The sequence below is a fragment of the Ovis aries genome, chromosome 8 (genome assembly GCF_016772045.2).
Source record: "Ovis aries strain OAR_USU_Benz2616 breed Rambouillet chromosome 8, ARS-UI_Ramb_v3.0, whole genome shotgun sequence".
NCBI lineage: Eukaryota > Metazoa > Chordata > Mammalia > Artiodactyla > Bovidae > Ovis > Ovis aries.
Genome location: NC_056061.1, coordinates 19,264,205 through 19,281,707, shown reverse-complemented (window position 1 = coordinate 19,281,707; position 17,503 = coordinate 19,264,205). Strand labels below are relative to the sequence as shown.

The 17,503-nt window shown below is 40.7% G+C and overlaps 1 protein-coding gene and 1 non-coding gene across 10 annotated transcripts in view; both read right to left on the bottom strand.

Moving 5' to 3' along the window:
• The window catches only part of FAM184A (family with sequence similarity 184 member A), a 122,922-nt gene that overhangs the window by 63,035 nt on the left and 42,384 nt on the right, over positions 1 to 17,503 (bottom strand). For 7 of the 9 annotated variants that reach the window (XR_006060586.2, XM_042253267.2, XM_042253265.2 and 4 more), the window contains exons 2-4: positions 3,501 to 4,355; positions 2,410 to 2,545; positions 660 to 841 (exon numbers count right to left, since the gene is read on the bottom strand). Coding sequence is in view for 8 of the 9 variants with exons in the window: in XM_042253267.2 (XP_042109201.1) it covers positions 660 to 841; positions 2,410 to 2,545; positions 3,501 to 4,355 (1,173 nt within the window). In the remaining variant the exon portion in view is untranslated. The remainder of the gene's footprint in view (positions 1 to 659; positions 842 to 2,409; positions 2,546 to 3,500; positions 4,356 to 17,503) is intronic. The other 2 variants (XM_042253269.2, XM_042253270.2) reach the window with 1 other exon arrangement.
• On the bottom strand, positions 15,730 to 15,801 carry TRNAY-AUA (transfer RNA tyrosine (anticodon AUA)). The gene has a single exon. It is a non-coding gene; the product is annotated as a tRNA-Tyr (tRNA).

The following is a 17,503-nucleotide window of genomic DNA, read 5'->3' as shown; positions in this document are numbered from 1 at the left end:
ATGTTTTGTTTAATTTAGAAATTCAGTATGTTGGTATATATATTTTCAGGGCATGGTTCTTGTCATCCTTTTCAGTTTTACAGACATTTCCTAGGTATATACACAATATGTTTCATGAATAGAAAAGTAAGTATGATTAACTGTAATGTACCTTTCATTTAGGGGCTTCCCAGGTAGTGTGGCGGTAAAAATACCTGCCTGCCAATGCAGGAGACATAAGAGACATGGGTTTGATCCCTGGGCTGGCAAGATCCCCTGGAGGACGGCAAGGCAGCCCACTCCAGTATTCTTGCCTAGAGAATCCCATGGACAGAGGAGCCTGGTGGGCCACAGTCCACATAGTAGCAAAGAATCAGACACGACTGAAGCAACTTCGCACGCACCAATTCAGTTTCTAGCCTGAAATACGGTGAAATGTCCTAAGTTTTACATTACAAATTGTTATCAAAAATATTTTGAACATATACCCAATATGGGATAATCCAGCTTTATACCTTTTCTCAAAATAAAAATGAAAAATGACTATAGTTAAGAAATAGACTGTTACTATGAAACAGAAGTAAACACTCTAAATCAAATCTGAAAAAGAATAAAACTGGACTTTTCTTCTTTTCCTTTCATGGGGGTACGAGGGAGAGGGGGTTCCTCCAAGATTCTACCTTCTCCAGTTCCAAAATCTGCTGCTTCTGTTCTTCATCCAGACTCTGAGTTTTGCTTTGCAGAAAAGCTCTTTCTTCTTCAAGCTGAGATAATCTTTCATTGGCCCTTGATTTTTCTGATTCTAGATCTTTAATTGTAACCTCCTGGGTCATTTGAGTTGCTTGAAGCATTCCAATATGACCTAACACCCCAAAAGAAAGCCCCAAATTCAAATCTGTTACCTTGTGGTATAAAATAGTTTATAGTTAATGACCCAATGTACTTAATACCTAAGTAAAACAAATGGTCTGCATGTACAAATAGTTCTCTGGTTTCAGTAGAAATACTGACCTTGGGAATACTTATTATTCAAGTACTTATTACAATACGTATTACATCATTGATGCTGCTCCCTGCACCCAGGACCATTCCAATCATTTCTGAAGATTTCAAGCTATTTTAAGTTGAAGTAGAAACAACTCCTCAGGGTACATATAAAAGTCTTGGGAGTAAAACAAAGTAAGAGAAGATGCACTGAGCAGCACTATGGCACTAAAATGAGTAACTTATTCTTTTCCAATCTTTTTTTTCCAAATTCTAACATAAAAAGGAAGAAATTTGCATGCAGCAAGATGGCAGGCAGCAGTCTGGCTGAAACTAAATTTGTTTTAGACGACAGACCTGATAAAGAACTAAGGCAGAGTAAGAGACAGATAAGAAGAGCAAGGTTATGAAAAACTGAAATAAATGACAACAGCAAAAAAAAGGTGGGGGCGGGCAGGGGGAGGATATAAGCAGAGCTAGAGCGGTGAAAAGTGAACCCAAGAAAAATTTCTCAAGGCAGGTGTTAGAACAGAGGCTCTCAAAGTGCCCTGGACCAACAACAACAGGCAGCATCTGGGACCACCAGTCAGAAGTGAAGCCCACCCCAGACCTATGCATCAGAAACTCTGGGGTTGGGGCCCAGCACCTGTGGTTGTACGAGCTGTCCAGGTGATTCTCATACACATAAAAGTTCAAAAGTTGCTACTTCAGGGGCAAGGTAATTTGAGATTCACTGATGAGCCAATCGATCAGATGACATCCTCATAAAATTTGTTCAGAGGCCTCCCTGGGCTCACCAAAATGTCACTTCAGACTGAGATGGGTCACCCTCCTCCTCTGGGCACGTGAGTCGCAGCAGGTAGGGCAGCCCAGCTTCAGTGTATGCAATGAGCCTTATTAATAAACCAAATGAAATGAGGCTGCTATAACTGAAAAACAGTTCTACTAATTTAAGCACTTTAAAATATTTATGTTTTTAAAGGACAAAGAAGCCTCTTAGAGTGTTTTTCTTTTAGTGACTGCCTTATTGGCGCTAAAACTTATAACTCTTGGGACTTCTCTAACAGTTCAGTGGTTAAGACTTTGTCTTCCAGTTCAGGGGGTACAGGTTCAATCCGTGGTCAGGGAACTATGATCCCACATGCCTCATGGCCAAAAAACCAAAACATACAATATAAATTATACTATAAATTCAATAAATTCAAAAATTCAATAAAGACTTAAAAAATAATAAAAACCTATAAATCTTAACTTTTTATAGAAATACATTTCTAAAAGTTATCATTTGCTTCTCTTATGATTAATCAATAACAGAACCCTTTAACATATTTAGAACCTAAAGAATTTTAAAATGTGAGAAGATAAAAAAGGCTAGTTTTGTCTTGAGTTAACATTTAAGTGTTGGTTTTAGCTGAGGAACGCACTAAGAACTGCGGTCGGACATACTAGCTTTGAGGACAAGATCTGAGGCTTGCTGTTGTAAACGTTCTCTGGCTGCTGACAGCTCACTTTCCAGCTCCTTGTGCCTGCTTAATAAGGCCATTTCTCCCTCCTTGGCATTATCAAGCTGTTTTTGAAGACCCTAAGAAAGATCAAATAGCCATTATCAATACGTAAGAATGATACTAAGCTAAATAATTCATGTACATTTCCAGCAGCAACTATATCCTGTTCAAAAGTCGAACTTCACAATACCTAGAGTTTTCTATCTGTATTAGTGACACATATCTTGTGATCTTCATGTTGGCTTTGTAACCCTTTCCAATATATTTAAATGCTCCACAGATATTAAAACACACCTATGAAATTTTCTATGCCAATAAAACTAAGAGACTTTTCATAGAGACTCTTTGGCTTTTTTTTTTTTTTCTTTCAGAAATTGTTCCATACCCCTATTTAATTCAGGTTTATAAAGCAATGTTAATTTTTTTGTTCAGTGTCTGGATATCAAAGAATGTACAGACCATCGTTAGTGAAGGGAAAGGAAAAACACAACGAAAGACCAATATTTTAAACTTCCCAAATCACTGGAAAAATATTAATATATTATTTAAATAAAATCCTCCTGTAAACAATCAACGAGGTTTTAAGCTTGTCTTTTTGGGCCTTTAATATCTGAAACTGTTATACGAAATAACAGCTACAGGGTAATAAAGACTGTGTGTGTGTTAGTCGCTCAGTCGTGTCCGACTCTTTGCAACCCCATGGACTGCAGCCTGCCAGGCTTCACTGTCCATGGAATTCTCTGGGCAAGAATACTGGAGCGGATTGACACTCCCTTCTCCAGGGGAACTTCCCAACCCAGGGATCGAACCCTGGTCTCGTCTCCTGCATCGCAGGCAGATTCTTAACCGTTTGAGCTACAGAGAAGTCATAGTAAAAATAAATAAAGTCCTAATAAAGTCCTTCCACTGATTTTCTCACAAAAGTACAAAAAATTTCAAATGGAAAAAAAAAAAAAAGTGGTCCAATGAAAAAGAAAAAGACAAAACTGGGGGAAAAAAACCCACGTGTTGTATGTAGTATTCTTTACTCACCTGAACACTGTTCTCCGCTGTTACCAGTGCTATTTGAAGCTTTTGACATTTGTCACGGAGACTTCCAGCTTCATCCTGTACCATCTGTAACTCTGTCTTTAATTTTCCTATGGTTTTTCGCAAAACTGCTTCTTGTCCCTGAAATTCTTTTCTAAGATCTGCTTCCTTTTCTTTGCTAGCCTGGAGGCTTTCTGCTGTAAAAAGCTGTGACCTTTTCAAAGTATCCAACTCATGTTCATAAAAGGACTGAGCTTTATGCAACTTGCTTTCATAATCCTCAATGAGCTTCTTCCGCTCGAGCCTGAGCTCCTCCAGGGTCTTATTTAAGGCTTCCACCTCCATCCTGTGCAGCTCCTCCGCTTTCTCCTGCCCCTTGTCGACTGAGGCACTGTGATTCTGCTGGCACTTCAGCAGCTCTTGGATCTCCCGTCTGTGAGCGGTTCTCAAATCTTCCAATGCCAACCGTTTGTCTTTTTCAAACTGTACCTGGAGTTGTCCAAAACTCCGTAGCCTTTCCTCAAATTTCCTTCTGATCTCCTCAACCTCTCTAGACATGGTAACTATGCGCTGGACATGCTGGGCTTCTGCACAAAGCTGCATGTCCTCCACTCTGTGCTTGTAAGCCTCAAATTCTGTCAAAGCCTGCTGCTTCGTTTTAATGTGATCTTCTAAGGACGCTTCTAAAACTTGAATCTTTCTCCTGAGGTCTAACTCCTCGGTGACTCTGCTTTTATACTGCAATATTTTCTCTCTTGTTTCTGCAAGAATTTGCTGGATTTCTTCTTCATGAGCATCCTTGAGGGCTTGAATTGCAGATTCGTGCTCATCATTTTTAGTGTTCAAAGCATATATTACCTGCATGGTTTTAAAGAAAAAGGAAGAAGAATCCAGTAAACCATATTATTTTCTAACTGTTCATTCATTCATTTGGGTCGATATTTTTTTCTGTGTACATAATACTAGCTATGATAAATATTAAATACTAAAACTTCATGTATTGTCTTTGTACTCACAGATTTACTTGGCAAATTTACTTAGCCCAATCTTAAACTCTGTATTTGAAGACTTTTTAATCAGAATTTTAAAGCATTCAAAATTAAGGATTTATTTTTTCCTAGAAATGATCAGTGAGGATGAAAGTGACAAAGAAGGCTACCTGGTCTATGAGAATGGACTTTTCCTATGGCCCCATCCATCTTGGGTAACCCCACACGGCATGGCTCATAGTTTCATTAAGTCACACAAAGCTGTGATCCACCTGATCATTTTGGTTAGTTTTCTGTGACTGTGGTTTTCATTCTGTCTGCACTCTGATGGATAAGGATAAGGGGCTTGTGCAAGCTTCCTGATGGGAGGGGCTGGCTCTGGGGAAAATTGGGTCTTGCTCTGGTGGGCAAGGCCATACTCACTAAATCTTTAACCCAATTTTCTGCTGATGGGTGGGGCTGTGTTCCCTCCCAGTAACTTGACCTGAGGCCAAACTATGGTAGGGGTAATGGCCTCTACCCCTATGACCTCTTCCAAAAGGATTTATACCAGCACACCGAGCCTTCCAGGATCGCTGCTGTCAGTGTCAAGCCTGGCGGGCTGCAATCCATGGGGTCACAAAGAGTCGGACACGACTGAGTGACTAAGTACAGGGCATGAGGGGAAGCTTTAGGTCTTCCCAAAGGTCTCTTTCAACTGCTTAAAGTCTGGTATATTTTAAATGTAGAAATTTCCTTTTCTAATTCCCTTATGCTCTGTTTTTAAATCTGATCCTTTTCACTTCTAAGTGGTCTCACAAAATTCAGTTAGCACTTTTGTGTTCACCTATCAATGCTGTGGTTTTATTCACTGCCTAATTTTCCTTCTGCTTCCAAGCAAGCCAAATTCCTAGAGCCAGAGTGTTCTGAGTACAGGTCTTTCTTTACATTTTCATCCTTGGGCTTTAATGATTCCACTGAGATTTCCTCACCTAATTCCAATGACAACATGTTCCCTTTATAGTAACACTCCCACTCTTTATGTCCCTTGATGTCTTTCATTACAGCACTGTGGTCCAACAGATATAGCCACAGCTGTTACTTAAGACTTATTAGAAATGTGCCTACTTTTTTATGAAGTAAAAAGACATAAACATAAAAACTACACACTCCAACAATCCAGAAGCTAAATATCAGTGTCCCGGAACTTTGTTCATTTTAACGTGATTTTACTCTGGATTTAGAAATGAAACCCAGCACCAAATACGTTCGCAATTATGCAGGGGCTTCCCTGGTGGCTCAGATGGTAAAGAATATGCCTGCAATGCAGGAGACCCAGGTTCAATCCCTGGGTGGGGAAGATCCTCTGGAGAAGGGAATGGCAACCCACTCCAGTATTCTTGCCTGGAGAATTCCACGGACAGAGGAGCCTGGCGGACTACAGTCCATAGGGTCGCAAAGAGTTAGACACGACTGAGAGACTCACACACATAAGGATAAAATACATACCAAGTTTCAAAGCTTAATACAAAATAAGAATGTAAAATTATGGTGCAGAAGCAGCCCTTTTTGTAGAGAACTTGTTTATGCAGCCCGAGGCAACTGAGAGCACCCGGCTCTCCACAGGTCCTGGGAATTTCAGATCCTGCTGCTAAATCTAGGCTGGCACCTGCCAGGCCTGCAGCCACACTGGCAGAAGGAAGAATTCACCCTGGAGTTCCCCACTGCAAGGACTTCACTGTCTCTGTACAGGGCTCTGTCTTGGACACTCAGTCCCCTGACCATACTTCACTAGGTCTGCTGTACCTATTTTCTTACAGCATGAATGACATGCAATCATACCAAAGGAAAGTAGATTGAGAGATGGCCAGACACCTTCTGTCTGGCCACAGCTACCCTTTGTCCTACAAGGACCACAGGAAGCTATGTGCACAGAAGCGAAATAAAAGCTTATTCACAGTGTCTCTTTTTTTTGAATAAACCTAATTCCAAATTCCAAGTTATGTTCCTGATGAGCTAACATAGATCCCCATGGAAGACTCCTTTCATTTACACATTTAATCGTAAAGGTAGCCTACAACCAAGAGAGCTGGGTGGTTTCCTATTCCCTTCCCTCAAGGTGATACCTGTCTACCACACAGATGCAAAAAAGACTGGAGGGGGCACTATGGAAAAAGACACCGACTGGCCAGAGAGAAGTCCATCTGCCAGAGGGCCTAAATCAGAGCTGGTCTAGGTCACAGGCTGCAGACCGTCCCAGGGCATGTCTGCATGCATTCCCTCTTCATCTTACTAAGCAAGTGGAGGAAAAGAGATCATCCAAAGAGGTGCCACTCCCCAAGAAAACAAGTCACACTGTCTTCACTATGCTCCAGGAGACGATCTTAAAAAGGACCAGACTAAGGAATATAAGGAATATATAAGGAATCCGATATAACTGGGGATTAAAAGGGAGAGGGCAGCAATATGTGAGCTTCCCCTTGTCAACTATTTATTGGAATACCCTTCTCTTTTTTTTCTAATTTAATTTCCCTCTGGTCTTTGAGAGTCAGCTCAAGTTCTAACCTCTTTCAATAAGTCTTCCAAGACCACGCACATCCATGGGACTCTCTTTTTTTCTTTATACCCAGTGTCACCATTTCCTTACCCCCACTCGTTCCTGACACTTGGTAAATGTTAGACGGGTTAGATTTGGGGGTCCCTGACCACAAGGCTGGACAGCTGGGTAACAATGTTAGAGAGCCCAGAAAAGCAGCTGAAAATTACAAAAGCTCAGGAGCACATAAAAATGTGAAAAAAAAAAAAGGTGAAATTAAAGAGGCTAGAGGTTACGAATTAAAGCATTAAAATAAAACAGAATTTAAGAAAAGTACACAAAACATCTGATAAGTAATAGGGAAATATTATGGTGAGGCTTTCTACGTCATTTTATATTCTAACCCAGGGATCAGCAAACTAGAGCCTGCAATCCAGGTATGGCTGCTGCCTGTCTTTTGTAAACAAAGTTTTATTGGAGCAAAGCTATGCCCATTCTGTCATGCATGCCTACAGCTGCTTTCCCGCTGTAACAGTAGAGTTGAGCAGATGTGGAAAAGACCTTATTACCAAATCTGCTTCTAAACTATACATAGCTACCTTACCAGTCAAAACGGGCAGCCAAACAAAAATTTTTTTTAATGATTTTGCACTAGCTTTGTTTACTCTCTACTAAACAGTCCAGGCTTTGTACCATACATAGAGAATACCAATTATGTGCTTCTGAAAATATATTATACAAAATACATTTAGTATCATACTGAGGATACAAGATATATTTGTATCTTCCAGGAAAAGCAATGTTAAAATAAATTTCTAAAAATTTAAAAATGAACAATAAAAAGATGCCAAGTACAATAACAATTAAGTGTCAACAATAACAGTTGTACTTATGCCAAGTACAGTTAGCAGTGCTCTCATAAATAATTTAAAATATATTACTATTTAATTATATTATTTTTAAATGAGTTAAGTACCTTAACTATACAGAGTGTTTCCCAACTGCTCACTTTTCTACACAATTACATTTACTAGGTAACTATTTATTAGTATGTTTCTCTGACTAAATACTATTTCTCAGATAAAGGTAATGTAGATGGTTCCATGTTCTTTGAACACATAGAAGATATATTACTGAAAGTAACAGAACGGACTCAAATTGAAATTTTGACCCTAGGTAAAATAATTTCTCCAAGCTTCAAGTTTCTCAGTTAAATGCGGATCATACTTATTCTACCAGTGACATTGTTATAAGGCCAACTTATCACTGACATTTTAAAATGATGTCACATAAAGCTGTTTTTAAAAAATATAAAGCACTATAAGATATGGAGGCTTCCTTCTTAGTTATATCATTTATTTTTCGGAGAGAACGAGACCAGTTTTAAAGAAACTATAGTAAGTGATCATAATCATCCATGAAACTGGCTATCATTTTCCGCACAGGAAAAGGAAATTCTCTAACGTCTCTTTTCATAAACTATTTTAAAAGACATTAAGAGCCATTTGCAATTTTTCTGGAACTATGAACATTCATGGAATGGGACAGTACAATCATTTCTGCAATTTCATGCAATTTCACAGTTCCATTTTATGGCAATAATGCATAATTTAACCATACATCACATGATGAATTAGCAATTTTGAGTAATTTTATTTTTTCTATGAAGATTTTCAGATAATCTTGCCTGCAGATAAAATGAGAACAATTCTACATCCTAGTTTTTTAAATGCTACGCCAGCTCAGTAGCTCAGTCATGTCCGACTCTTTGTCACACCAGGCTTCCCTGTCTATCACCAACTCCCGAAGCTTACTCAAACTCTCTCCCACTGAGCCGGTGATGCTATCCAACCATGTCATCGTCTTCCTCGTCCACTTCTCCTCCTGCCTTCAATCCTTCCCAGCATCAGGGTCTTTTCCAATCAGTCAGCTCTTTGCATCAGGTGACCAAAATATTGTAGTTTCAGCTTCAACATCAGTCCTTCCAATGAACACCCACAACTGATTTTCTTTAGGATTGACTGGTTGGATCTCCATGCAGTCCAAGGGACTCTCAAGAGCCTTCTCCAGCACCACAGTTCAAAAGCATCAATTCTTCAGGCTCAGCTTTCTTTATGGTCCAACTCTCATATCACTACATGACTACTGGAAAAACCATAGCTTTGACGAGATGGACCTTTGTTGGCAAAGTCATGTCTCTGCTTTTTAATATGCTTTCTAGGTTGGTCATAATTTTTCTTCCAAGGAGTAAGCATCTTTTAATTTCATGGCAGCAATCACCATCTGCAGTGATTTTGGAGCCCAAAAGAATAAAATCTGACACTGTTTCCACTGTTTCCCATCTATTTCCCATGAAGTGATGGGACCAGATGCCATGATCTTAGTTTTCTGAATGTTGAGTTTTAAACCAACTTTTCATGCTACTTATTGACTAGTTTTCTGTGAGTATGGTTTCAGTGCGTTTGCCCTCTGATGCCCTGTTGCAACATCTACCATCTTACTTGGGTTTCCCTTACGTTGGGCATGGGGTATCTCTTCACAGCTGCTCCAGCAAAGCACAGCGGCTGCTCCTGACCTTGGACGAGGGGTATTTCCTTATTGCCGCCCCTTCCTGACCTTCAACATGGGATGGCTCCTCTAGGCCCTCTTGCGCCTGCGCAGCCACCACCATGCCTGTGGAGAGGTCTGAAGAGTGTGGTCCACGGGAGAAGGGAATGGCAAGCCACTTCAGTATTCTTGTCTTGAGAACCCCATGAGCAGTAGGAAAAGGCAAAATGATAGGATATCAAAGAGGAACTCCCCAGGTCAGTAGGTGCCCAATATGCTACTGGAGATCAGTGGAGAAATAACTCCAGAAAGAATGAAGGGATGGAGCCAAAGCAAAAACAATACCCAGTTGCGAATGTGACTGGTGATAGAAGCAAGGTCCGATGCTGTAAAGAGCAATATTGCCTAGGAACCTGGAATGTCAGGTCCATGAATCAAGGCAAATTGGAAGTGGTCAAACAAGAGATGGCAAGGGTGAACGTCGACATTCTAGGAATCAGTGAACTAAAATGGACTGGAATGGGTGAATTTTACTTAGATGACCATTATATCTACTACTGCGGGCAGGAATCCGTCAGAAGAATGGAATAGCCATCATGGTCAACGAAAGAGTCTGAAATGCAGTACTTGGATCCAATTTCAAAAACGACAGAATGATCTCTGTTCGTCTCAAGGCAAACCATTCAATATCACAGTTATCCAAGTCTATGCCCCAGCCAGTAACACTGAAGAAACTGAAGTTGAATGGTTTTATGAAGACCTACAAGACCTTTTAGAACTAACACCCAAAAAAGATGTCCTTTTCATTATAGGGGACTGGAATGCAAAAGTAGGAAGTCAAGAAACACCTGGAGTAACAGGCAAATTTGGCCTGATAGATAGAGTGCCTGATGAACTATGGAATGAGGTTCGTGACATTGTACAGGAGACAGGGATCAAGACCATCACCATGGAAAAGAAATGCAAAAAAGCAAAATGGCTGTCAGGGAGGCCTTACAAATAGCTGTGAAAAGAAGAGAGGCAAAAAGCAAGGGAGAAAAGGAAAGATATAAGCAAATGAATGCAGAGTTCCAAAGAATAGCAACAAGAGATATGAAAGCCTTCTTCAGTGATCAATGTAAAGAAATAGAGGAAAAGAACAGAATGGGAAAGACTAGAGATCTCTTCAAGAAAATTAGAGATACCAAGGGAACATTTCATGCAAAGATAGGCTCGATAAAGGACAGAAATGGTATGGACTTAACAGAAGATATTAAGAAGAGGTGGCAAGAATACACAGAAGAACTGTACAAAAAAGATCTTCACGACCAAGATAATCACGATGGTGTGATCACTAATCTAGAGCCAGCCATCTTGGAATGTTAAGTCAAGTGGGCCTTAGAAAGCATCACTACGAACAAAGCTAGTGGAGGTGATGGAATCCCAGTTGAGCTGTTTCAAATCCTGAAAGATGATACTGTGAAAGTGCTGCACTCAATATGCCAGCAAATTTGGAAAACTCAGCAGTGGCCACAGGACTGGAAAAGGTCAGTTTTCATTCCAATCCCAAAGAAAGGCAATGCCAAAGAATGCTCAAACTACCGCACAATTGCACTCATCTCACACGCTAGTAAAGTAATGCTCAAAATTCTCCAAGCCAGGCTTCAGCAATACGTGAACCGTGAACTCCCTGATGTTCAAGCTGGTTTTCGAAAAAGCAGAGGAACCAGAGATCAAATTGCCAACATCTGCTGGATCATGGAAAAGGAAGAGAGTTCCAGAAAAACATCTATTTCTGCTTTATTGACTATGCCAAAGCTTTGACTGTGTGGATCACAAGAAACTGTGGAAAATTCTGAAAGAGATGGGAATACCAGACCACCTGACCTGCCTCTTGAGAAACCTGTATGCAGGTCAGGAAGCAACAGTTAGAACTGGACATGGAACAACAGACTGGTTCCAAATAGGAAAAGGAGTACGTCAAGGCTGTATATTGTCACCCTGCTTATTTAACTTCTATGCAGAGTACATCATGAGAAATGCTGGACTGGAAGAAACACAAGCTGGAATCAAGATTGCCAGGAGAAATATCAATCACCTCAGATATGCAGATGACACCAGCCTTATGGCAGAAAGTGAAGAGGAGCTAAAAGCCTCTTGATGAAAGTGAAAGAGGAGAGCGAAAAAGTTGGCTTAAATCTCAACATTCAGAAAACTAAGATCATGGCATCTGGTCCCATCACTTCATGGGAAATAGATCGGGTAACAGTGTAAACAGTGTCAGACTTTATTTTTTTGGGCTCCAAAATCACTGCAGATGGTGACTGCAGCCATGAAATTAAAAGACGCTTACTCCTGGAAGAAAAGTTATGACCAACCTAGATAGCATATTCAAAAGCAGAGACATTACTTTGCCAACTAAGGTCCATCTAGTCAAGGCTATGGTTTTTCCTGTGGTCATGTATGGATGTGAGAGTTGGACTGTGAAGAAGGCTGAGCACCGAAGAATTGATGCTTTGGAACTGTGGTGTTGGAGAAGACTCTTAAGAGTCCCTTGGACTGCAAGGAGATCCAACCAGTCCATTCTGAAGGAGATCAGCCCTGGAATTTCTTTGGAAGGAATGATGCTAAAGCTGAAGCTCCAGTACTTTTGCCACCTCATCTGAAGTGTTGCCTCATTGGAAAAGACTCTGATGCTGGGAGGGATTGGGGGCAGGAGGAGAAGGGGACGACAGAGGATGAGATGGCTGGATGGCATCACGGACTCGATGAACGTGAGTCTGAGTGAACTCCGGGAGCTGGTGATGGACAGGGAGGCCTGGTGTGCTGCGATTCATGGCACTGCAAAGAGTCGGACACGACTGAGTGACTGAACTAAACTGAGGTTTCATGCTACTTAGGTAAAAAGGAATCTCTAGTTAGGTAAAATGATACTTAGGTAAAAACAAATTGTGTCTGAACAGTTCTCACTGCTGACTGCTAGGAATTGAACTGTGTCTTGCTCCAACCCCACAAAAGCCATGTAGTGAAATCCCTCACCCCCAGCATGATGTTACATGGAGATAACGGGAGGTAATAAAACGCAGATGAGGTCATGAGGATGGGGTCCTCAAGGTGGGACTCAGAGCCTTTATAAGAGACACAAAAACACCTGCTTCCTTGCTCTGACTCTGCTACACGAGGACACAGCAAGAAGGTCTACGGTATTTTGTTACGGTTGATGGAGAAAATACATTGGCAATATAAACATGTTCTCATTAACAGCTAACTCATTAGTAATAAAGTATGTTCACTGGAAAGTATATTACCTTAAAATATTTTAGGTGAACCTCAATTGCTGCATATTATAAAACAGGTTTAACACTGCTAAGGTGAGGGAATCACTGAATAAAGGATGATACATTCACGCAATGTAATACAGGAAACCACTGAAGAGCACATCTCATTTAGGAGGATATTTCAAAGAAAAAGCTTTGAGCAGAAGCAAATGCACGTGTTACCACATACAGTTAGAGCCAATCTTATACAGAGAAAAAAATGAGTGCGCATGTGTGCAGACACTTAGTTCAACTATTTTTAAAGATTGGTTTATGGATTTATTTATTTTTGGCCACGCTGGTGTTTGCTGCTGTGTGGTGCTTTCTCTAGCTGCTGAGAGCGTGGTGGGGGGTGGGCTACTCTCCAGCTGTGGTTCTCGGGTTTCTCATTGCCGGTGGCTTCTCCTGTTGCAGAATTACAGGCTCGAGGGCGTGGGGGCTTCAGTAGTTGCGGTGCATGGGCTCAGTAGTTGTGGCTCAGGGGCTTAGCTGCTTGGTGGCATGTGGGATCATCCAGAAACAGGGATCAAACCCATATCCCCTGCAGGCAGATCCTCAACCACTGGGCCACCAGGGAATCCCCAGATACATATTTAAAACAGTTCTAAAGAGGTGGGACAAACTGGACCCTATTATACAGAGTGAAGTAAGTCAGAAAGAAAAACACCAATACAGTATACTAACGCATATATATGGAATTTAGAAAGATGGTAACGATAACTCTATATGCGAGACAGCAGAAGAGACACAGATGTCTAGAACAGTCTTTTGGACTCTGTGGGAGAAGGCGAGGGTGGGATGATTTGAGAGAATAGCGTTGAAACATGTATATTATCATATGTGAACTAGATCGCCAGACCAGGTTCGATGCATGAGACAGGGTGCTCAGGGCTGGTGCACTGGGATGACCCTGAGGGATGGGATGGCGGTGGGGGGGTGGGGGGGGGGTCAGGATGGGGAATACATGTACACCTGTGGTGGATTCATGTCCATGTATGGCAAAAACCACCACAATATTGTAAAGTAATTAGCCTCCAATTAAAATAATTTAAAATAAAATAAAATGTTAAAAAAATTAAAAATAAAAGTATGTAAGTAAATTAAGCAAATTTTAACTGAGGATATTAAGCACGACTAAACCTTCTGTAATGAATGTATTTTACTATGATAATCAGAAAACAAACCATTTAAACAGATTAACAGTGCTAAAAGAATGAATCAATACTCGAAATGCCTTAGCTGTAGATAAGCGTAACAATGAAAATGAAAACAGAAAATTAAAGGAATATTAATCACCAACAGATACCCTTCAAATTTCCTTAAAAATTACTAACATAAAACTGATTTATAAAAATTATCCTTAAAATTTTCCAAGAATATTGAACATGAATCCTTACAGCAATACTTATAAAAAAACAAACATATTTTGAGGAAAATGTAAAAAACTCAATTACCTAAAGTTTAACAGCTCATTAGCAAATCTTTAATGGTCAATTCCTACTTTATTCATTCTTCCCTTCAACAAAAATTTCCTGCACCCCTGCTACACGCCAAGACCTGTAACTGGCACAGAAAGCACAGCGGTGGACTGGATACATAGGTGCAGTGTCTACTCTCCCGCAGCTCAGTGGAGACTGACCTTAAAGAAATATTAACCCAATGAGTCAAAGTGAACTTTTGTTAAGTCTTACAAAGAAGGAGAAATAAAAAATGGGTCTTTGCTGGGGTGCTAGACAAGGTGGCAATGTATGAGTTTTCCCTTATTCTGAGTAAAAAGCTTACCTTATATTAACCAGAATCTTTAAAAAAATTTTTTATTGATGTACAGTTGATTTACAATGTTGTGTTAATTTCTGCTGTATAGCAAAGTGATTCAGTTACACACACACACACTTAAGTGTATGTGTGTGTGTGGGTGTGTGTGTATTCTTTTTCATATTCTTTTCCATTATGGCTTGTCACAGAACATTTAACCAGAATCTTAGTCAAAACATTAAGAACATTTTTGCCAGAACTTCTTTTAGTCTAAATGCTAAGGGGAAAGCTACAGCGATAGAAGGGTCGCAAAGGGTCGGACACGACTGAGTGACTAACACACACACACACAGAGACAGAACAGGGTGAAGGGGCCTGAAAGTGACAGGCACATCGATGGGTAAGCACAGGGCTCCGCGAAGAGAAAGGGGGCACTGGCATTAGCAGGGTTAGACACTGCCCACACGGCAGAGACACTCATGGTTGCGGAGCTGGACAAGATCCAGAGGGAGAAACTACTGAGAAAGAACGAAGGGGACAAGGGCTGGGTCTTGGGTGGGGTTCAGAGGGAGGCTGAGGACACGCAGACAGAGACAGCCTCCTGAGAGACGGGCTAGAGTGGAGGCCGGGCATCACAGTTCTAGGTGCAAAGGGAGAGGCACGGGATCTGGTCAAAGGCTGCAAAAAAATCAAGAAAAAGGAAGACTTGAAGCCCCTGCGTTCAGAATGTGTATCTCAGAAATAATCTTTGAGACAGCACATTCGGTAGAGTGGTCAGGGCGGAACAAGTGGACAAGTGGAGAAAGTGGGTGAGTGGACAGTGAGTGAATGGAGCCAGTTTAGCTGGGAGAGGGAAAAAATAAAAACCTCCAAGAAATAGTTGATAAAAGAAAGGAAATACAGACGGACAACTAGAATGATGGATGTGGAGGGAGCAGAGTCCAGTCAAGGGACAGGTTCCTTTTTGTTTTTTAAAGAAGAACTGAAAATGTAACCTAGTGAAGAGAAGTCGCTCAGTCGTGTCTGACTCTTTGCGACCCCATGGACTGTAGCCTACCAGGCTCCTCTGTCCATGGGATTTTCCAGGCAATAGTACTGGAGTGGATTGCCATTTCTTTCTCCAGGGGATCTTCCCAACCCAGGGATCGAACCCGGGTCTCCTGCACTATAGACAGACGCTTTACCGTCTGAGCCACCAGGGAAGTCCAAGTGTAACCTAGGGAAGGGCTAATTACTGCACCAAAGTCATGGAGAAAGTTTGAGGCAAGGGTTTCCTGACATAGGTGGAGAGACTGGCATTGATTGAAAAATAGGGAAAATGTCCTTCCAAGAGAGCAAGGGTAAAGACTGGGATTTGAGCTGGAATGGGAAGATGGGCAACTCCTGTCTGATGGCTGCATACTCCTCCATAATAGATGGATGAGATCCTGTTTCTAGAACGCAGAAGCCATCAGCAGCTTTTCTCCACTGACCGTAAATGATGCTCCTAACCTTGGTGAGCAGCTCATTTCTGCCTCAGGACAAAGTCAACCTCACAGGGACCATGAGCAGACCCCTGTCATCACTGCTTCTCCAGGTAACGTTTTTCCTTTTTTCTTGCTTATTCAGAAATTCTGGGTATTTGTTCACTTTCCTTTTCTGATCAATGCCAGAGTCACACAGACCAATAGAAGGAGAGAGAGCAGAGGAGAAAGAGAGACAGAGAGAGCAAGAGAAACGGAGGGAGCTCACCCTCAGAGTATATAAGCACTACACGAGGCACAAGAGACCTTACAAAGTAAAAAGGAGAAATCTCAGACTCTCCTTTCCGAGAAAAGCTGCTGATGGCGTCTACACTCTAGGAACAGGTTCTCATCTAAATTTTTTTAAATGTCTGATACAATTAACCTATGACAAAGAATATATAATGGGGGAAAGAGCGCCTCCTCAATAAACAGTGTTGGGAAAACCAGACAACTACATGCAAAAGAATCAAACCAGGCCACTTTTTCACACCATACACGAAAATAAAATCAAAATGTATTGAGGACTTAAATGTAAGATCTGAAACCATAAAACTCCTAGAATAAAATGTAGGCAGTATGCTTCCCGAGAGCAATTTTAGTAGTATTTTTTTGGCTATGTCTCTTCAGGAAAGGGAAATAAAAGTGAAAATAAACAGTTGGTACTACATCAAACTAAAAAGCTTTTGCACAGTGATGGATACTCAACCAAAAAAAAAAAAAAAAGACAGACTACTGAATGGGAAAGATATTTTCAAACAATATATCTGATAAGGAGTTAATATCCAAAATGTACAGATAACTCATACAACTCAACATCAAACAGATAACCCGATTAAAACCGGGCAGAAGATCTGAATAGACATTCTTCCAAAGAAGACATATAGATGGCCATGAAAAGATGCTCAACATCACTAATCATCAGGATATGCAAATAAAAACCACAATGAGTTATCACCTCACATCTGTCAGAATGGCTATTATCAAAAGACAACAAGTAAGAAGGACTGAGGAGAGTGTGGAGAAAAAGGAACCCATGAGCACTACTGGTGGGAATATAATCTGATGCAGTCACTATACCCAATGCACAGTGAAAACTTTATGAAGGCTCCTCAAGGATTTAAAAACTGAACTACCATGCAGTGCAACAATTTTACTTCTGAGTATTTTTCCAGAAAAAAAAAACACAACACTAATTCAGAAAGATATAAGGACCCTTATGTTCACTGCAGCTTTGTTTCCAACAGCCAAGTTATGGAAGCAACCTAAACACCCATCAACAGATGAATGGTAAAGAAGATGTGATATACATACATACCGCCCACACACACACTATGGAGTGTTAGCTATAAAAAATGAAATCTTTAAAACAATTTTATTTTATATTGGAGTAAATCCCTTA